This window comes from Nerophis lumbriciformis, linkage group LG34, assembly GCF_033978685.3.
Source record: "Nerophis lumbriciformis linkage group LG34, RoL_Nlum_v2.1, whole genome shotgun sequence".
Taxonomy (NCBI): domain Eukaryota; kingdom Metazoa; phylum Chordata; class Actinopteri; order Syngnathiformes; family Syngnathidae; genus Nerophis; species Nerophis lumbriciformis.
The window spans coordinates 3,781,433-3,804,332 of NC_084581.2; the positions used below are offsets into that span (position 1 = coordinate 3,781,433).

The 22,900-nt window shown below is 38.0% G+C and overlaps 1 protein-coding gene across 1 annotated transcript in view; it reads right to left on the reverse strand.

The window, feature by feature from the left end:
• Positions 1–149: 149 nt before the first annotated feature.
• The window catches only part of smad5 (SMAD family member 5), a 46,870-nt gene continuing 24,119 nt past the window's right edge, over positions 150–22,900 (reverse strand). Inside the window, exons 3-7 of the mRNA XM_061929924.1 lie at positions 12,620–12,919; positions 10,181–10,288; positions 6,280–6,501; positions 5,958–6,214; positions 150–1,020 (exon numbers count right to left, since the gene is read on the reverse strand). Of these exons, the coding sequence (XP_061785908.1) occupies positions 877–1,020; positions 5,958–6,214; positions 6,280–6,501; positions 10,181–10,288; positions 12,620–12,919 (1,031 nt within the window). The 3' untranslated portion in view covers positions 150–876. The remainder of the gene's footprint in view (positions 1,021–5,957; positions 6,215–6,279; positions 6,502–10,180; positions 10,289–12,619; positions 12,920–22,900) is intronic.

Consider the following 22,900-nt stretch of genomic DNA (forward strand, 5'->3'; position numbering starts at 1 on the left):
AAATAGAAATGGTAAGAAAAGCCCAGGTGTGGGATTAATAAAAAAAAGTTCATTGTTTTAGTATATATAGAAAAAACAGCTTTTATTCTATCATCTACATCTTGAAGTCCAAATTTGAACTGTGAGGTGAAAAAATACAAGTACAGCAGTCATGTTAACCAAATAACCAGTTTATTAAATGGCGCTAATGAAGTCATTCATCAACTTCGAGTTGTAACACACGGCAACATTTCATATACACCTCCACATAATCCTTGAGTGCACAAAATTGTTAATCGAGTGTAGACAATGCATGTCTCTCTTACTGATGGAACAAGAAAAGTCTTATGGTCAGAATGGATCTTTCGCGACTAGTTAAAACATTCACAATAGTGTTAGCTTATGGCACGAAGTACTTGGTTCAGTGATCCGTCTCCCACAGCTTTAGCAAACATTACTTTCTCAGTGTTCATTTTAACAATTAGACGAGAAAAGCAAGCATTTGTGATATCTGAACCTAACATGTAAAATATCAGACAGACAACAAAATAAGAAAATTGTTCCATGAATTCAGAATTGTCAAAAATAAGGCAAAAACTAAACATACATAGAAATCAAATACATTGGAGTAACCAATACAATTTGATGCAATTTATGGAAGCTCAACAACGCTTCAGTAATGTCGTTGTGGAAAAGTAGCCAGTCCATGCCATCACAACTACTTTTCTTCTTTCTCCCGCTGATATTAAACATGATTCTAAATTCTGGCTGCTGCTGCCATTCTAGTCCAACAAGCCCCTCCCACAGTAGATGTAAACAGTTTAGCCATTTAAGACCACATTAAATTAAATCACTGATGGAGGGAAAAAAGTGACAAAAAAATAAAAAATCTAAATATTATGACACAGAGGAGATTGGGTTGAGGGGAGAACCCATCTGAGTCAGGACCTTGTCCAACCACTGAAGCGGCCCATGCAGGTGCACTTCAATCCAACAGGGGGTGCTGGTGACGTCCTGTCTGTGGTACTCCGCTCCCCAGCCCTTGAACAGGCAAGGAAAACAAATCAAACATTGAATACATTTACTTCAATGCTTGAAGTGTCTGCGTGATTTTTATGTCGCCATGTCTTTTGATTATTTTGACCAGTTGGATGCTAAAGCAAAACTAGCCTCTGTTGGGCTGGAAAATTGCCCTTACAAGCATCCTATTGATGTGTGGCTTGATTGATGAATTTGATTATCAGTCAAACCAGAACTATTCAACAAGGAGATTACATTATGGAAAACAATTCTACACAATATAGTGTGATGTTGTACATTTATAATTTATCAAGAGGAATGGCACGCAACCTCAGTCCTATTATGCACGGTAAGTATAGACCGGTATGGACCGTGGGGCCCCCTGCGGCGTCATGAAGCATAGTTCAGTCGGCTTTCTCTTACAACTAAACACATTTTATATTTAGATTAAATATATATATACACATTTCATATTTGTTCCTACATTGTTTTAATTATAGCCATTATTAAATAATATCCATCCATTTTCTACTGCTTGTCCCTCTCAGGGATGCGTGGGGGCTGGTGCCTAATATAAAAATTACATTTACATATCTACATTACATATCTCACTTCCTGAATTTCCATCAATATCATATGATACCTGCATTAGTTTTACCGATTAACAAGTAACATTGAGCTGTAAAAATGTAGACTGGGTCTTTTAATTTCAAAAACTTTAGTATTGCTTCGTAAGGATTTTGGGCTTAAACATCACAGATTAATTATTAACTTGTATAAATAAATAATTCATCCAACAAAAATAAAGATATTCAGTTATCAAAATATTTCCTAAAACCAAAGTTAGCCAAGTTAGAAATAGAAACAGTACATGAAGTTAAAAGTCATTACAATTTACAATATTGTGCAGCAACATGTTTGCACTGCACAGCATGTTTCCCAGGGCTCCAACATTAGCCTGTACTTATCAGTTTTTTGACAGCATGAAGCCAGATGTCACAACGATCTGGTGACCTCTTTCTAGACGAGAATTGTAAAATGACAACTTCTCTCCTTGTTTCCTATTGTGATTGGTACAGTACACTGCCTCACAGCTTTTATGCATTATGACAACTGATGAGAAAACCGAAAAAGGCAAGAAGAAACTGTAAATACATGCGATCACCTCTGAAAACAACGTACAAATGAATGGCTTCGCGCAGCGTTTTCACTGCACCAAAATTTGTTGACAGCACGATGTGCACTCTGAACTCAATTGTAAAAATGTGTGTTTCTACATTTGTTTGTTCCATTTCATTTTATGCCTAACTATGCCATGTTCACATGTTATGTTATGTTACCGGTACCTTTAATTCGGCTTTCATAGCGTCATTTTGACAATTGTTTTGATTATATTAAAATTGTAATATTTGAATGATGATAAAGGAATGTGTTGTAGCAGTTGTGGATGTCACCAATGTGGCGGTTAGAGGAAACACTCGGTTGCTTCTCCAAACACATCTTTAATGGTGAACTGCCAACATGAGCGTGCTCAACAGGAAGTGCTTAAAGTTTAATGGCTTTGTAAATACACTGAGACAAAGTCTAAGTTCATTGTGTTCTTCATGGTGTTTTTGAAACTGCACCAATTTTTTCCACAGAATTTTTAACTTGGAAGTGTTTTGCCAAAAGGATTATTTGTAATGTGCTTGTTCTCATTTAGGCCATAGTAAGACAAAAAACTATTTTGAAGTTGTCTTTATTTTTAAATGATTATGCCATGGTTTTACCGGTCTGGCCAGTGTGGAAATAGATTTTCCTCCATGCGGCCCCCGAGTTAAAATGAGTTTGACACCCTTGACGTAGAGCATTTTAAGTGTGCGGGAAGCATGTTTGCTCCCTCGTCCCCAATCATTGTGTTGGCCTCTTGCTTTCTAATTTCCATAGACTCCCTCATCCATCTTTTTTATTTATTTGTTTCTGATTAAAAGACTGCTCTTTGGCTGCCAATTGAGTGTTGTGTGTCACAATTAATGTTGTTGTGTTCCAGAAGTTGGTGCGCCGACGTAACTTGCTCTGCTGTCACTTTCGTTTTGTCAGTCACGTCTTTTGTTGCTTAAAGTTGTGTTGCAACTTTAAATCATTGTGTTGTGTTGTTTGTATTTGTTGTGGCTTTTCAATCGTGCTGGAGCGGAAAGTTGTGTTGTAATTAATGATATTGTCTTGTTTAGGTTTGTTGTAACCTTTCTTAGCCACCGTCGTTTTCTGCCATTTTTGTTTCGAGTTTAACATCCTTATTTTTAAAAGTGTTAATCTTCATATAAAGTCTACCATTCTTAAATCCAATGTTTTCAATTTTTCTAGTATCGATCGATTCAATTTTAAAATGATCTTTGATTGATACCTATCTTTCGGAAGGCATACTTACCGAGTACAGATCAATATGCTTGAAATTTAGGAATATAAATCGATCTATCGATACATCAATCAATCGTTACACCGATAGTTACAACGTAAACCCTTTTTTGTCTAATGTGGTTGCGTTAGAAGGCTTAGAAACTCAGAGGTAAGCGATGGTTAGCTTGTCTTGTTAACAATTGTCTTTTTTTAGTTAATTTCTCCCATTGAAGCAAGTGATATTAGCAAACAGATCTAGGGAAAAGTGCCAAAATAGTGCAAAACTTTGAATCAATGCCGAAGTCTTCTCATTCCGTCTTTCCTCACAGGGAGTGACACAAAAAAAAGTCAAATATAAACAAGTGTCAATTATAGTTGCATATTACTTACACATGCAAAGTCTCCAAAGGCAGAAGCATATTAGAAATTATCCAGTAACAAAAGTGTCCGCATCATTCATCTTACTGCCTCATGATCTTAACTTCATAAATGATTGTGACCACTAGGTCTTGCCACTACACTTCAAATTAAAAGACAGCCAGTTAATATCGAAATGTCCTCCAAAGAGCATAGAAGGTTGGTCTTTTCTTGTATTTTAGTCAAGTCCTTTACAAAAGGCAAACATGGTAAGCAATAGGCTACTAGGCGCTAGCAGCTACACAACAGCAAAGCACACAATTGAACAAGACATACGTAATAAGTGTCCTTATTTGAACAATATTGCAGTTTAAAACAGCACATTTTCAATATAAACAAGTGTCAAATTATTATAACACATTACAGTCCTTGTGAACTGACGATATTTTGTATCGTCTCATGAAATAAGTATCGTCACACCCTAGTATATGCCAATATTTGCAGATAAATTGCAAAGATAAAGTATGCAGGGTATTGAGCATTTTTAATTTGATGAGTTTGAAATATACTGATGTGCAACTTGAAGAAAACAGCACATGTGTTCTTCATAGGTTTAACATTTAAATGATGTTATGGTTCAGTAATTAAAGGAGACTTATGCAAAACCAACTTTTCTTACTTATTGTTACTGTATTTGTGTATTTGGGATCTGCACGAGTCCCGACAATTTGAAATCAAACCAGAGGCAAAAAAAAAAATATCTTGTCTTCTTCATACAAACCCCGTTTCCATATGAGTTGGGAAATTGTGTTAGATGTAAATATAAACGGAATACAAGGATTTGCAAATCCTTTTCAACCCATATTCAATTGAATGCACTACAAAGACAAGATATTTGATGTTCAAACTCATAAACTTTATTTTTTTTTTGCAAATAATAATTAACTTAGAATTTCATGGCTGCAACACGTGCCAAAGTAGTTGGGAAAGGGCATGTTCACCACTGTGTTACATCACCTTTTCTTTTAACAATACTCAAACGATTGGGAACTGAGGAAACTAATTGTTGAAGCTTTGAAAGTGGAATTTTTTCCAATTCTTGTTTTATGTAGAGCTTCAGTCGTTCAACAGTCCGGGGTCTTCGCTGTCGTATTTTACGCTTCATAATGCGCCACACATTTTCGATGGGAGACAGGTCTGGACTGCAGGCGGATCCAGGAAAGTACCCGCACTCTTTTTTTACGAAGCTACGCTGTTGTAACACGTGCTGAATGTGGCTTGGCATTGTCTTGCTGAAATAAGCAGGGGCGTCGATGGAAAAAGACGGCGCTTAGATGGCAGCATATGTTGTTCCAAAACCTGTATGTATTGTTCAGCATTAATGGTGCTTTCACAGATGTGTAAGTTACCCATGCCTTGGGCACTAATGCACCCCTATACCATCACAGATGCAGAATTTTGAATTTTGCGTCGATGGCATCAAATTCTAAAGTTAATGATTATTTGCCCCAAAAAAATGTTTATCAGTTTGAACATCAAATACTGTATGTTGTCTTTGTAGCATATTCAACTGAATATGGGTTGAAAATGATTTGCAAATCATTGTGTTCCGTTTATATTTACATCTAACACAATTTCCCAACTCATATGGAAACAGGGTTTGTACTTCAAACAATGTTTGGAATTTGCCCAATTTGTGACGTTTCCCACACTGGTGACGTCAGCAGATATCTCCATATATGGGAGAGATTTACCCTAAGAGCTTTGCGCTAATCTGTCATTGTAGTACAAAGTTGTAGTCAATAACCTCCTCCTTTTTCGCTATTCTCTTGTTGTGTAACAGACTGGCTCATACGTGCACTTGCATCTTCCGTTATTGCCATTTCTAATACAAAGGAGCATATAGTTCCAACTTATATGAACTGTCAGACTCCACATGGATGCGCGAAAAACTATAACATGGCTGACGAGGAGAAGATGCAGTCGAAGTGGAAGCACATAATTAAGACCACACACACAAAACAGCGCATCCTGACGAGACTGTCAGAAAGCGGCTTGAAGATGGTCTGTAAAACATCATCTAAACACAATTTTAAACCAAAGAACCACCATTAAGGTAGTAAGGAAGTGTTTCAAATGTATACAAAAATCAAAAGGACTCCTTTAAGGGTTTCTTCTCAACAGGGAAAACAGAAGAGTTTGTCTTTTCATCCTAACAATCTTACCTTAACAAAGCTCATACGGATGGTACACATTTTGGTGAGCTCATAAACGGCCTCAAAGCCATGGTTGACGGACTGAGCCAGGAGTTGTGCAAACTCCTGGTTGTTGAAAATCTTCAAGCTGCAGCCACTGGGGATCTTGCAGACTGTTGTAGGATGGAAGCCATGGTGGTAGTTGCAGTTACGGCTCTGGACAAAAATGCTGGTGTCACTGAGGCACTCGGCATACACCTCGCCTCCTACGTAGTACAGGTGAACACCTGGTGGACAGACAGATATGACGGACAGAACATAGACTTGAGCTCTTGACAATTTGTAGCCGCACCTTTGCCGATGTGCCGACGGGTGTTCTCAATTGTGGAGTTGCGGTTGACGTTGGACAAGAGTCCAAGGCAGAATCGGTTCTTGTTGTTTGAAGGGTCAGTGAAGCCATCGACGAGCACACTGGTTGACGAGGCATGGTAAGCCTCGCCTACACGGTTGTTGAGTTCATAGTAGACGATGGAGCACCAGTGGCTAGGCTCCTCATACTCCACAGGCTGCACATCTAGCAATACACAGGAGGTTGAACAAGATGGAATAGAATGAATGAACAGTTGAAAAGTGATTTTAGAGTTTCCACTGTAGTTCCTATATATTGTTTATTTTCTATTCCTTATTTAAAAAGTTTGGTTGCTCTTTATTCTAATTTAACTTATTTTCTCAAATGAGTAAATACAGGAAAACAATCCCTCGTGCTTTGGAGTCAAATGTGCAAATGCAGCATCTTTAAAGCATAACTATGTAACCGCTAAATTATTTTGATGGCAAACATGACTGTGGGTTATCTTCTTTAGAGCTCTGTGGTGAACACAGTCATTTCTCCTGTGCTAATGTTACTATTGAGATATGTAGCAATTCAACCAGAACGGTGGCAGGCATGAAAAACACTAACCTTTTATTATTGACTACCGGTACATGGAATGGACGTGTGCTGTCTTTAAGCTGAAGTTTTTTTTGGCAAAACCTAGTGGCCACATTAATTCACTAAGTTAAACTCATGACGCAGTAAGTTGAATAATGCGGACACGCTTGTTACTGAATATCTTCGATTATGCTTCTGTCTTAGATACTTTGTATGTGCAATCAGGGTTTCTTCAAATATCAGCAAATCTGATTTAATGCTTTAAATTACCATTTTTAATGCCACGTAAAAAATCCTAATGCCATGTCCCACTGCAGATAGTTATGATATACAGTCAAAAGGTTACAACTGTCTGTATGGACAAAATTATAAGCATTTGACAACGATAATATTGAATAGGTGAAAAGTTTACATTACCTGTTACTATCTAGTCAATTAGAATTGGCTCACAAGACTGTTTCATCTGAAAATGTATTTGTATTTATGTATTTTTTTGCAGTAGCAGCAGGTGACAGTTGTGGCGGTGACAGCGTAAGTTGCTTTGTTGGTCACGCCAAAAGAAAGTTGACATTGTCAACTGCTGCTTGCCTTTAATGGCTGACTTGTGATTAGCTATTAGCATGTGTGAATCCACTGCATTGATGCACGTTGAGGAACGTTTGGAGTTTTTTTGCACTCGACGTGCTTTAACCAAGTTTTGAAAAGTTTACTTTTGCTGAAATTTGCATTTTCCTGACATGTATTCATGTATGTACGGCTACAGGATGTAGAAAAAATATTAAAGGGAATCTGTACTTTTGTGAATTTTAACAATCATTCACAATCCTTAGGTATGACAAGAACATATATGTTTTTCTTTGTTATGCCTACAAAGCCCGCTCAATAATTAGTTGATCAATATAATATACCCAGAGGTTCTTTTTTAAATGTTCTCCTAAAAACATGCTGTAAAATGTATATTCTCTGAAAGTATGCTTTATAATAGTCAAACTGGAGGATACATTTTTTAAATTTGTTAAAAGGCTTCATGGAATAATAAATAAACATACTAGGAATGAGAATGATCCGGACAACACACTACCCCCACTTTCCCCCCAGTGTGACTCATACACACTGGTGTATGAATGTGAATCAATATTTGGTGGTGGTCAGAGAGGCTTTAGGTGCAAATTGGCATCACGTTTCCGTCAGTCTACTCAGGGCAGCTGTGGCTACAGAAGTAGCTTACCACCACCACTAATGAGTCTACCTTAGGGCAGCTGTGGCTGCAGAAGTAACTTACCACCACCATAAATGTGTGACTGTGGAGTGAATGAATGATGATGTTCTCAGTTCTCGCTGCAAAGCGCTTTGAATGCACTATATAAATCAATTCCATTATCAATATTACAGTACTATGCTTGTTCTGTGTAATTTTTTTGGAATTTTGACAATCATTCACAATGACAAGAACATATATGTTTTTCTTTCTTATGCCTACAAAGCCCGCTCAATAATTAGTTGATCAATATATAATACCCAGAAGTTATTTTTTAAATGTTCTCTTAAAAACATGCTGTAAAATGTATATCCTCTGAAAGTATGCTTTATAATAGTCAAACTGGAGGATACATTTTTTAAATTTGTTAAAAGGCTTCATGGAATAATAAATAAACATACTAGGAATGAAAATGATACATGTGTTCGGAAATGGATGAGTAATTTAAAATTTTAGGAAAAAAACTGATATTTGCATCATGTAGATGCATTAAAAATCCGAGTCAATTTAACATCTTTAATATAATTTTTTTTATCCCCTCTCAGTTGTTTAAAATGGGTACAGTACATAGCAAGTTACGCACAAAATGTCAGGCAACTGAAGGAACTCTAACTTATTTACCGTACTGTGGAAAGGCAGACAATAAGAGTTGTGGTCTTGCGTGAATAGTCTTGTAGGCATCCGTAGGTCACGTGAGGTGCCTGCGTCACGAGAGCTGCTAATGTTAGCAAAGTTAGCTTGTGTGTTGAACTGGAGACGACTGAATAAAGGAGTGGTATATGAAACAAGCTTCCTCATTAACATGACACGGAGTTAAAAACTACACGACCACAGTCACCAAAGAATGGCAAAGTTTGGGCCCTCAGAGCAGTTTCATTTTGCCGTATTAAGGCAGCGCTTTTCACGCTTTCGGACCGCAGCTTTCCAGACCTCTAGTGACCAGTTTGAAAGCCACAGCAGAAGAAAAAAAAACACACAGACATAACAATGTATGACTGACAGCAAAGTTATTGAGTTCATTTTCATTTACCGTTCGATTGATTGACTTACTGATACATTTTAAAGCCTCTGGACATCGTAAATAATGCTTTTTAATTCCATTTAAGGCCTTAATTTTTGCAAAATCCATTTAATGACTCAATGCTCTTTAATGCCCTGTGGAGAGCATTATAATAATATGCAAGTATAATTATGTGTTACCTGTCCATATTGCATAATTTTTTTTATTAAGAACACTTATGTTTACTTTGTGTGCTTAGCTGTTGTGTAACTTCTAACTCTTAGTAGTAGCCTACAGCCTACCATGTTTACCTTTTGTGAAAGACTTGACTAAAATATAAGAAAAGTCCAACTATGTGTGCTTATTGGAGGACATTTAGATGTTAACAAGTAAACGCGCTGAAGGACAGCTTGTACTGCAGCACTTATATCAGAGATTTTACATGCAAGCCCTTATAATCCCATACTTACTTTTTTGCTGACATTGGACCGATTTTAATACCGGCTCGAGACATTTCTACTCACAATGTCCAGATGCTCCAAATGAAGTGTGTACATGCAAGTCATGTTTAAAACAATACATATCCTAAACTACAGTGTGGCTCAGATGGTAGAGCGTCTGTCCAGAAACTTGCGTTTCCTAGTATAAATCCATCCTCCGCCATCCAAGTCACTACCGTTGTGTCCTTGGGCAAGACACTACTCCCACTTTTCCCCCAGTGTGACTCATACACACTGGTGTATGAATGTGAATCAATATTTGGTGGTGGTCAGAGAGGCTTTAGGTGCAAATTGGCATCACGTTTCCGTCAGTCTACTCAGGGCAGCTGTGGCTACAGAAGTAGTTTACCACCACCACTAATGAGTCTACCTTAAGGCAGCTGTGGCTGCAGAAGTAACTTACCACCACCATAAATGTGTGACTGTGGAGTGAATGAATGATGATGTTCTCAGTTCTCGCTGCAAAGCGCTTTGAATGCACTATATAAATCAATTCTATTATTAATATTACAGTACTATGCTTGTTCTGTGCAATTTACAGGTCCAGACTACTGTTTTGCTCACCTCCCCTGACCAAGTTCTGTGGCACTTGGCTACTGCTTGTCTCCATGGACTGGCTCTCCTGGCCCAGCTGCTCATCAGGAGGCATGTATGCTGGGGGCGGGGTGTCAGCTGCGACAAAAAGGGAGCGGTTAGTGAGGATGAGCCAGTTGCTACTGCTGGTAAATGTTTAAAAGTGTGTGTTGCTTGCATGCACGCACGCACTCCGGATCTGAACAATCATCACTATCAATCCAACAGAATGGTGTCAGATTTCACAAGTCCGAGGTTTGCCGAGCAGCCACATGCCAAATATTCCCGACAGAGATGCAATATGAGCTGTTTGACTCCATATTGACTCACGCTAATGTCCACTTTTAAGGCTACACCAAGAAAACGTAATAAGAGTGCAAAACCTACAACGTAAAGATGAGCAATGTATAAAACAGTTGTCAACATGTTAGAGAAAAATAATTTAAAAAAAACTAACATTCTCAGGGGCTGCCACACCTTAGTAATTAAAGTAGTTAGATTAGGTTAATAGAATCATACTACCTGCTTGGGGGGACATTTTACACGCTCATTTCAGAGGAGGGGATTATTTCACATGTTCAAACTAGGGTATACTGGTAATAGTGGGCGGCATAGCTCGGTTGGTAGAGCGGCTGTGCCAGCAACTTCAAGGTTGCAGGTTCGATCCCCGCTTCCGCCATCCTAGTCACTGCCGCTGTGTCCTTGGGCAAGACACTTTATCCACCTGCTCCCAGTGCCACACTGGTTTAAAGATGTAACTTAGATATTGGGTTTCACAATGTAAAGTGCTTTGAGTCACTTGAGAAAAGCGCTATATAAATATAATTCACTTCACTTCACTAAAGTACCACAATACTAATGAATCATAAACGGTACTATACCGCCTCTGAAGAATACTGCTTCCCTTTTTTATTTCAATGGGCCTGACTGGGCGCCGTAGTCACGCCGTGACATTTCTGGTTTTACGAGCAGAGGAGTATATTTGGCAATGCACAATCACAGAGTACTTACAGGCAGACCCACAGTGTGTAGACAGAAAAGGGAGAATAGACGCATTTTGGCTTAAAAACTAACGATAAAGGTGAAGCTATAACACTACAACGCCGCTCTGCAAGAGATGCTTTGAAGCATGGCTTAGCTAGCTAGCGGCTAACGTCCATTCACAGTCGGCAGTGTTTTAGCTACCGGTACTTCTAAATCACTAATCCTCGCCCCCTTTGGCGACAATTAAAGTAAGTTTCTCACAAGTATCATACCTGCAGGACGAGGAATAGCTAAACATGCTTCACTACACACCGTAGGAGGATACGATAGCTCACCGGCGTCACCGCTAACAAGCTGGCGCGTCACTATGTAAACAAACGCCATGGGTGGATCTACACCTGACATCCACTGTAATGATACCAAGTACAAGACCGTATTTAGTCGATACTACCATGATTACATCAGTATTTATCATCACAAAATATTTTTTCGTTTTTTTTGTAATTTACATTGTTTATAAACTCAGGGAATATGTCCCTGGACACATAAGGACTTAAATTATGACCAATGTATGATCCTGTAACTACTTTGTATCGGATCGATACCCAAATTTGTAATATCATCCAAAACCAATGAAAAGCATCCATGGAACATGTTAAAACAGAAAGTAACCAGACATTAACAGTAAATGAACAAGTAGATTAATAAATAATGTTCTACCGCTTGTCCATCATTTTGACAAAATAACAGAGTGGGAAATGACAATACGTCAGCACCCAATTTAGGAGCCTTTGTTTGCTTACTACTAAAAGACAAGTTGTCTAGTATGTTCACTATTTTTATTTAAGGACAAAATTGTTCTTGGATTGCAAAAAGAAACTTGTTCAATGTACCGTAAGATTTTTTGTTAAAATAAAGCTAATAATGCCATTTTTTGTGGTCCCCTTGTTTAAAAAAGTATCGAAATACATTTTAGTACCGGTACCAACATATTGGTATCGGGACAACCCGAGTTCAAACATTCCATCTTTAGCCCTCAATGATGGCAGCTTAGACCAAGCATGCAGCTAATGTTGGTTGGCATTTTTGCACTTTCTGAGCATTTTAAATAAAAGAACAGAATTAAGTTATTGGTATCGGTCTTGAGAAGCAGGAAGTTATCTGTATGAGTATGGGCTAAAAAATATTGTGCATCCCTAATTCTCTTTTTGCTTTCATTTTCTTTGCGTTTCTTTGCCATCAGAAGAGTCTGCCTCACAATTAAGAGACATCATAAAGAGAAAAAAACTATCAAAAATAAAAATCAGTGTAGCGACACAAAACTATGTATTCCACGTAAACTAGTTATCTTTATACTTCTGTACAATGTTAATTGATGCCAGTACGCAACCACAAAACTTCTCACATTTGACAATACTTGTGTCAACAATTTTATTGCTTATTTACCTGGGAGCTGGAATGGACTAGAGGGCCCCGAGCTGGCAGGAGAGTTGGGGTAAGTACCACTGCTGGCTGGAGAAGGAGGATAAGGAGAGTTGGGAGAAATTGGGAAAGACCCTCCTCCACCGCCACCACCACCACCTCCGCCCGTGCTGCTGCCCCCGCTGTGTGGTTGCTGGAAGGACTCGGGAAAGGTGGCGTTCAGGGGCATGTGTGGCTCATTGTGGGTCAGGTTGCGAAACTGTACCAGCAAGCTGTGCTGTGGATTGAACTCGCTGTGTCGCGGTACCAAGACAGGGGGGAGCACTGGATCAAACAAAGAATAGGAAGAAACATTTAAAGGGATTACTCAATAAAGACAAAAAATACCAGTTTGTGGGCTATCATTAACAAAATGTCAAATACAAGATTTATTCACATGCACATTTCCAAAACACACTTATTATATGATGCTAAATGGCAGAGAACTGCAATAAAAGATGGTTGCATTAAAGATAAGAGTATCCTTTAAAGTGAGCAAGTATATGGTTCAAGTTCAGTGTTAATTTGAAAGTTTGTTAATAGGAACAAAGCATTAGTGAAGTTCTCAGTGATTGTCCATCCAGCACATTGTGGTAGCACTTGATGTAGTCTGAAAAAATGGCAACAGAAAGGTTTTCCTTCCAGCTGCTGAGTGTCAAAATTAAAGAATGCACCTAAAAATCTCACAAAAAATTATGATTTTTCCCCACTTCTTAAAGAAACCAGTAATTATAAATAACAGAGATAATATAAAAAAATAATTATTTTATTTGATCAAAGACTAGTAGTTTGAAAGGAAACAATAGCACAACATGAATATACTGAACACAATTTTAAAGTTGTTCTTTCTCAAACAGATACATTGTACCTTGTATTGAAAACAAACACAAATATAAAGACCTCTGGGAGGCAAAACCTCCATCTTGAAAAAAACCCCCACTTTTGTTAAGAAAAAATTAGCATTGCACATTGCATACAAATAAATAAAGTCCAACATTAAGGTTCTATAGACTCTATATAGTTTAGTAAGTGGATAAATGCAGGTGTTTCCACTTTTTGGGCACCACCTCTTCCTTTCGCAGACATGTCTGTGTAAGGATCTTCACATATCTCTCTGGAGCGATGTGTCCAAAGAAAGCACAGCTTGTAGGCTCAATGTACACAATTAAATAGTTTAGTTGCTCAGACAGCAATGTTTTTATACAAGTTTAGATTGGAGTATGTCGTTTCGATTGGGGAAAGACAATGTCTTTTGTTGCTAGCAATTAGCTAGCTAGCTTGCTTCTTCAGGAAATTAACATCACTGGTCCGGGGGTTTATTGAAGTGCGGTTATCAATCATGTTTTCACGATTATTTTAATTGAAAATGGGCATACTAACTGCTTTGAGTTTTTATCGCAGTTTATTATTAATACCAGGCCTGGGCCATATATCGATTTTATCCATATATTTGAGTTTTTGGTTGCAGACAATTTAAAAAATATAAAATCTATTTTTTTCGTCCCCCCCCTGCCTTCATTAGCTGCACACCTAGCAAAACATGGCTAATGCTAACGAGAGCGAGACGTTTGTTCCAAAGTGTTGTCAGTACTTCGTTTTGCAGCGACAGGTGTGGAACAAATGACTGCACACAGGAAAGTGTTTAAAAAAGGCAGCAGCACAACATACTTATTGCAGCATCTGAAAACGAAGCCTCCAGTCGAGTGTGGGAAATACAACTATTAACGAGGCGAACAAGCCTCCAGTCGAGTGTGGGAAATACAACTATTAACGAGGCGAACAAGTCCGTGGGGAAATAATTTACACAAGGTATGTATGATGGTCAGTGTTCTGACGTAACGTGGCAAGCTACTTTTGATGTGGTTTTATGTCAATAAGACAACGTTAGAAGTGGGGCTGGGCAATATGGCCTTTTATTAATATCTCGATATTTTCAGGCCTTGTCACGATACACAATATACATCTCGATGTTTTGCCTTAGCCTTGAATTAACACTTGATGCGTATAATCACACCAGTATGATGATTCTATGTGTCTACATTAAAACATTCTTGTTCATACTGCATTAATATATGCTCATTTTAAACTTTCATGCATAGAGGGAAATCACAACTAAGTCAATTTACCAAAACTGTATTTATTAAAAAGTTATTAAGCAGTGGCACAAACATTCATGTCATTTCAAAACAGAAAGTGCATGATTGTCAGACATTTTAAAACAAGCTATTAGTGCACTTTTGTGCATGATGTCACTAACATGACATATCAAAACAACACTAAATTAAAATGCACTTTTTGTACAGAACACCACTACAATAGTTTAAAAAAAATAAAGTGCACTTTTGTGCATGATGTCACAAGATATTTCAATAACTGTCAAATAAAAATTAGTTGCATAATAGGAAATCAAATAGTGTATGTCCTTCGCTATGTGGTAGGTTCCTGTGGGCGTTATCTCCTTCTGTTGTTTCCTTTTTTTTTTCCATACGGTGTTGATCTGGAAATGGAAGACGCCAGGCTCAATTGGGTCGGTGCAGGTTGCTCTCTAGCGGGTGACTTTTCAAATGATGCTACATATTAGTAGTGTTGCTACTTTTTGTAGCAACGCTTTTGCCGCATACTTGACATATTACGGTTGTCTGTTCAACATCTTCCCGCTTGAAGCCAAACCACCGGCGGACGATGAACCCTGTTCTGTTTTTCTTGGCAATTAATTATTCTTCCTCCATTTGTTACCAGATTCGCACCTTCTCTCTCTCGTATTACCACTCGCACCGCTCCGCTTGCACCTGCCACAGAAGTTAGCTGCCACAGCTAACTTTACCTACGGTACATTCCTCTCTGCTACCTCTCTGCTCCGCGAGGGCGCATGATGTTGCAGTATGTGACGTATGCAAGTAGGTGCGCTTGTTTTATGTCTCAGTGAGAAGGAGAGACAAAAAAAAGAGTGGAAAAAAGCCTGTAGTGTAATGCCCGCAGCTAAAAACAACTGCGTGAGAACGTATACTCGAATACTCACGATAGTCATTTTCTATATCGCACAGAGACAAACCCGCGATATATTGAGTATATTCGATATATCGCCCAGTCCTAGTTAGAAGCACAGCAAATTATTTTACTAATAAAAGCAACAACCAGCACTAAACACCAAAATTAACTTGATATCAAATAGAAAGAGGCAACATCACACACAAACAAACACACACACACATACACTCTAATAATAACTATAAGGGAAGAAATCAATGATTGAAGTGACAAGCTTCAGCTCGCAATCCAAACAATACCCCCTTTGTGGACCAGAAGATATGACAGCTATAGAAGCACATTCAATCTCTTTATTAACCAGAAGTAACACTCTCCAGTGAAAAGGTTCAGCAGAGCTGCACTGCAGTCACAGCCAGCAAAGTGCCCCTGCTAAGCTAACACAGACAAGTGAGCTGCTGCTCTGTCTGGGCGCTGACGTCATATGGCAACAGGCACCCTTTTTAAAAGGCACACACGCACATTCTGCCCCAATATGAAACTTCCCTCAATTGCATAGGCCAGATATATTATATATATATTTTTTAAGCAACTCAATAACACTTCCTAGTAATTAATTACATTTATGAAAGTACTTTTTTTAGTGATAAATGTTTTCATATCATCCGATCTCGATTATATATAACAAATATCCAAAGCATTTTTTTTAAATCAAAGCTGATTGTCCCGTGCAGTATACAGCGTACCGCATCCCTACGGTTTACTACTGCAGTATCTTGTAACAAACATTTTCACCATGTTTGAGTGAGGTAATATATGCTAACAGCTGACAACTGTCATTTGGTTCAGATCTATAATTGTGTTTACTAAAGGTGCAACAGTACAGGTAACCCATGTTATAAGCCGTGCCTGGTTTTAGGGCCATGGTTTTGCTTCTTTTTAGGTACGTTTTGTGGGGTTAAAGAGAACAACTTTTTTCCCTCTCAAAATTATTTAGTTTATTTGTTTGTCATCACAAACATTCTGCAGTAAACAAAGTATAATTGGTGGAGTGAATCTTATAAGACTTGTATTTCAAGTTAACATTTACTTACCATCACTTTCAAATGTTTAATTATTTGTAATCAGTTGATTACTTATATACATCAGTGCTTCTCACCAGTGTTTTTATTTCAAGTTAACATTTACTAAACAACACTTTCAGATGGTGAATTCTTTTTAACGAATTGTTTACATCAGTGCTTCTCAGCAGTGGTTTGGCAAACAGCAAATGGTGAGCCACTTTGTGGAGTATTTAAAACTAAAATTTTGCATCTTATATTGAAATAAAATACAAAACCCAAAACCAGTGAAGCTGGCACATTGTGTAAATTGTAAATAAAAACAGAATGCAATGATTTGCAAATCCTTTTCAACCTATATTCAATTGAATAGACTGCAAAGACAAAATACCTAACGTTCGAACTGGAAAACTTTTATTTTTTGCAAATATTAGCTTATTTGGAATTTGATGCCTGCAACATGTTTCAAAAAAGTTGGCACAAGTGACAAAAAAGACAATGTTGAGAATGCTCAACTTTGCTCATCAAACACTTATTTGGAACATCCCACAGGTGAACAGGCTAATTGGGAACAAGTGGGTGTTATGATTGGGTATAAAAGCAGCTTCCATGAAATGCTCAGTCATTCACAAACAAGGATGGGGCGAGGCTCACCACTTTGTGAACAAATGCGTGGGCAAATTGTCAAATGGTTTAAGAACAACATTTCTCAACGAGCTATTGGAAGGAATTTAGGGATTTCACCAGCTACGGTCCATAATATCATTAAAAGGTTCAGAGAATCTGGAGAAATCACTGCACGTAAGCGGTGATATTATGGACCTTCGATCCCTCAGGCTGTACTGCATCAAAAAGCGACAGTGTGTAAAGGATATCACCACATGGGCTTAGGAACACTTCAGAAAACCACTGTCAGTAACTACAGTTTGTCGCTACATCAGTAAGTGCAAGTTAAAACTCTACTACGCAAAGCGAAAACCATTTATCAACAACACCCATCAACGCTGCCGGCTTCCTTGGGCCCGATCTCATCTAAGATGGACTGATGCAAAGTGGAAAAGTGTTCTGTGGTCTGATGAGTCCACATTTCAAATTGGTTTTGGAAACTGTGGACGTTGTGTCCTCCGGAACAAAGAGGAAAATAACCATCCGGATTGTTATAGGCGCAAAGTTCAAAAGCCAGCATCTGTGATGGTATAGGGGTGTATTAGTGCCGAAGGTATGGGTAACTTACACATCTGTGAAGGCACCATTAATGCTGAAAGGTACATACAGGTTTTGGAGCAACATATGTTGCTATCCAAGCAACGTTATCATGGACGACCCTGCGTATTTCAGCAAAACAATGCCAAGACACGTGTTACAACAGCGTGGCTTCATGGTAAAAGAGTGCGGGTACTAGACTGGCCTGCCTGTAGTCCAGACCTGTCTCCCATTGAAAATGTGTGGTGCAATATGAAGCCTAAAATACCACAACAGAGACCCCGGACTGTTGAACAACTTAAGCTGTACACCAAGCAACAATGGGAAATAATTCAACCTGAAAAGCTTCAAAAATGGGTCTCCTCAGTTCCCAAACGTTTACTGAGTGTTGTTAAAAAGAAAGGCCATGTAACACAGTGGTAAAAATGCCCCTCTGCCAACTTTTTTGCAATGTGTTGCTGCCATTACATTCTAAATGAATGATTATTTGCAAAAAAAAAAAAAAAAAGTTAAATCATGAAATGCAACCTTACTCGAGCAAAAATTAAACATATATTTATCTGGGAGAGTCTTGATACCAATTTCCTTCATCCAGCCACACACAAAGAAGTTGTAGACCTTCATGCTTTGCAAGTTTCAATCTGTTTTGTCGTGTAGAATGATGTCTGGAGCACACGATAGTTCGATACGTTTGGGCGCTGAACCGACGAATAATCACTTGACAAATCTTTTTATATATATATATTTATTAGAGTTGCAGCTATCAAATATTTAGTAATCGAGTATTCTATAGAATATCCCAATCGATTAATCGAATAAATCATATTTTTGGTTTAAAAAAAAAATATATATATATACACAGTATATTTTTTGTCCTGTCCAGCTTCTCAGGCAAATCATATTGTTGATGTAGATGCCCATTTTGGCTGTACAAATGTACTTTACAAAAGAGAAGTGTGGGATACTTCTCTTGTTGCCTTATTTGTATTTTGACTTTATTAAGTGGATTTATATTATTATTTGGTGCAGCCGGGCGGAGCAATATCTTTGCTTGATTAAGGTTTAATTATACATGTTAAGATGTGCCCTCAATTATTGCGTTTGGCCTAATTGTCTTTTATATCTTAAACACCTGTTTTCATTATTGAAGGCTGACACGCACAGCTGAAATGCGTCCGTGGTTGATTGTGTCAATTTGTGTGTGCTAATAAAGACAGGTGTGCTCACAGCCCTATGTGCTGGGTGGTGTGACCGCATAAACGAAGTTCTTGTCCCTCGGGGGTTTTTGATGGTTATTATACGATGCTGTTTAAACGGTTGTTTCTCCACGCAAATCCGCTGAGCTGTTTTCAACCTGCCAACAATACATAAACAATATAAAAAGACAAACCACTTAATAATGACGACAACAGTTTTCAATTTTAAGAATGCATTGCATTCTTTGCATGCAAAATAGTAATCAATGTTCATTTTGCCATCATAACATGTTTGAGATTAAATCACATATACAGGTAAAAGCCAGTAAATTAGAATATTTTGAAAAACTTGATTTATTTCAGTAATTGCATTCAAAAGGTGTAACTTGTACATTATATTTATTCATTGCACACAGACTGATGCATTCAAATGTTTATTTCATTTAATTTTGATGATTTGAAGTGGCAACAAATGAAAATCCAAAATTCCGTGTGTCACAAAATTAGAATATTACTTAAGGCTAATACAAAAAAGGGATTTTTAGAAATGTTGGCCAACTGAAAAGTATGAAAATGAAAAATATGAGCATGTACAATACTCAATACTTGGTTGGAGCTCCTTTTGCCTCAATTACTGCGTTAATGCGGCGTGGCATGGAGTCGATGAGTTTCTGGCACTGCTCAGGTGTTATGAGAGCCCAGGTTGCTCTGATAGTGGCCTTCAACTCTTCTGCGTTTTTGGGTCTGGCATTCTGCATCTTCCTTTTCACAATACCCCACAGATTTTCTATGGGGCTAAGGTCAGGGGAGTTGGCGGGCCAATTTAGAACAGAAATACCATGGTCCGTAAACCAGGCACGGGTAGATTTTGCGCTGTGTGCAGGCGCCAAGTCCTGTTGGAACTTGAAATCTCCATCTCCATAGAGCAGGTCAGCAGCAGGAAGCATGAAGTGCTCTAAAACTTGCTGGTAGACGGCTGCGTTGACCCTGGATCTCAGGAAACAGAGTGGACCGACACCAGCAGATGACATGGCACCCCAAACCATCACCCAACCATGCAAATTTTGCATTTCCTTTGGAAATCGAGGTCCCAGAGTCTGGAGGAAGACAGGAGAGGCACAGGATCCACGTTGCCTGAAGTCTAGTGTAAAGTTTCCACCATCAGTGATGGTTTGGGGTGCCATGACATCTGCTGGTGTCGGTCCACTCTGTTTCCTGAGATCCAGAGTCAACGCAGCCGTCTACCAACAAGTTTTAGAGCACTTCATGCTTCCTGCTGCTGACCTGCTCTATGGAGATGGAGATTTCAAGTTCCAACAGGACTTGGCGCCTGCACACAGCGCAAAATCTACCCGTGCCTGGTTTACGGACCATGGTATTTCTGTTCTAAATTGGCCCGCCAACTCCCCTGACCTTAGCCCCATAGAAAATCTGTGGGGTATTGTGAAAAGGAAGATGCAGAATGCCAGACCCAAAAACGCAGAAGAGTTGAAGGCCACTATCAGAGCAACCTGGGCTCTCATAACACCTGAGCAGTGCCAGAAACTCATCGACTCCATGCCACGCCGCATTAACGCAGTAATTGAGGCAAAAGGAGCTCCAACCAAGTATTGAGTATTGTACATGCTCATATTTTTCATTTTCATACTTTTCAGTTGGCCAACATTTCTAAAAATCCCTTTTTTGTATTAGCCTTAAGTAATATTCTAATTTTGTGACACACGGAATTTTGGATTTTCATTTGTTGCCACTTCAAATCATCAAAATTAAATGAAATAAACATTTGAATGCATCAGTCTGTGTGCAATGAATAAATATAATGTACAAGTTACACCTTTTGAATGCAATTACTGAAATAAATCAAGTTTTTCAAAATATTCTAATTTACTGGCTTTTACCTGTATATAAAATTAGTTCAAAATTAATAGTCTGTGAGAAAAGTAAAATAAAACTACATTCTTAGTATGAAAAACAAAACAATGAGAACAGTTTTCATTATATCAAACATAAAAAGTATTAAAAAGATTAGGTAGTGCCTTTAAGGCCACGTCAACACGAACACGGAGAGTTTCAAAAACACATATTTGGGGTTAAAACAATCTCCATCCACACAAGTGTAGTTTCAAAATTGTCTATGTCTACACACAAACACATACTGTCATGCACATTTTGTCCAATCAGAAGCCTGAAAAAAGCAGCAATAGCCGACTTGGTGCAGCATTACACCTCCTATTGTGTTTATTTTGATATACTTTAGACGTACAATGACACGTACATTATCTTTAAAACCAGCCTGCACGTACGCAGAACCCTGGGAACATTATTAAAGAGCAAATTCACGCCTTTGCTGCTAAAAGCCAACCCTCATAGAATTATAACATGTTCAGCAACATGGTGATGTATTAGATGTGCAGTGAAGTCTACATTATTTCTAAAATAGCACGCACTAACGAGCCAAGGAAACTATTTTGCATGTTTAAGTGCCTATATAAAGCATGGACGTGTGTGTGCCGCTGCAAAACTCATGGAATTGAAAAGCATTTAATGATGGGAAAAATGGTAGAAATGGATGGATATAGTGATATAGTACATGTGTAATGAAGTGTATATTGTCTTTAACATTAGTACACACTACAAGGAGGACACAACATCATGTTTTTTTTTAGTTGCTTGGTCGCTTTGCGTAAGTTGACTTCATGATTTGTCGTTAAATAAGGACTAAAAACATAAAATAATGTTGCACCTTTTTTATGACACACAGCAAAAAGTCTTGCTTGTCAAAGTTGTTCCATCTGCTCGAGGTTCCACAGCGATCGTATCCAAAACAGCTGACTGTTTGATGTGTCTTTTTATTAATGTTGAGTGAAAATAGCAGCATGTTTACGTACAAAGATATATTAAGTCATCTTACAGTGTGTTTAAAGGCAGCAGTCTCCGTTTGTGTAGTGTACACGCATACGCTAAGTGGAGAGTTTTGGAAATCGACACTCTGGCTAGCGTTTGTAAAAGTCTGCGTTTTTAAAGACAAAAGTATACGTCTGCGTGTGGACAAGAGGCTCAAACGTGAGCTTTGACTACTAAACAAGGCAGAATGCCGTAAAAAAATAATGAAATAAAATAAATAAACCTTAATGACGCCTCGACGCAGCGAAAATTCCTCGAATATATTTTGTAACCGAATTACTCGAGGAATCGTTTCAGCCCATACATATACAGTATACACACACACACACACACACACACACACACATATATATATATACATACACACGCACATTATATATATATATATATATATATATATATATATATATATATATATATATACACACACACACACACACACACACACACACACACACACATGTATATACATACACACGCACATTATATATATATATATATATATATATATATATATATATATATATATATATATATATATATACACACACACACACACACACACACACACACACACACACACACACATTATATATAGATATATATATATATATATACCGTATATTACCAAATAGTAGCCCGGGCGTTTATTTCACAAAATCGATTTTGGAGACAGGCGTTTAAAAGAAGCAGGCAGTTATTTGCACAAGGCTTTTATTTATTTTTGCACCAGCCTGCACCAGGCCATTATTTGGTTACAGTCCAGTATTTTTTTTCGTACAAAAAACTTTAAATGTAAAAGCTATTGTAAACATACAAACAAAAAAACAAGAGATCAACATGAGGTAGGCTATCAAAAGACAAGAGATCAACAAGGCCTCAACATGGCAGTGGTGCAATAATTGTCATATAGAATA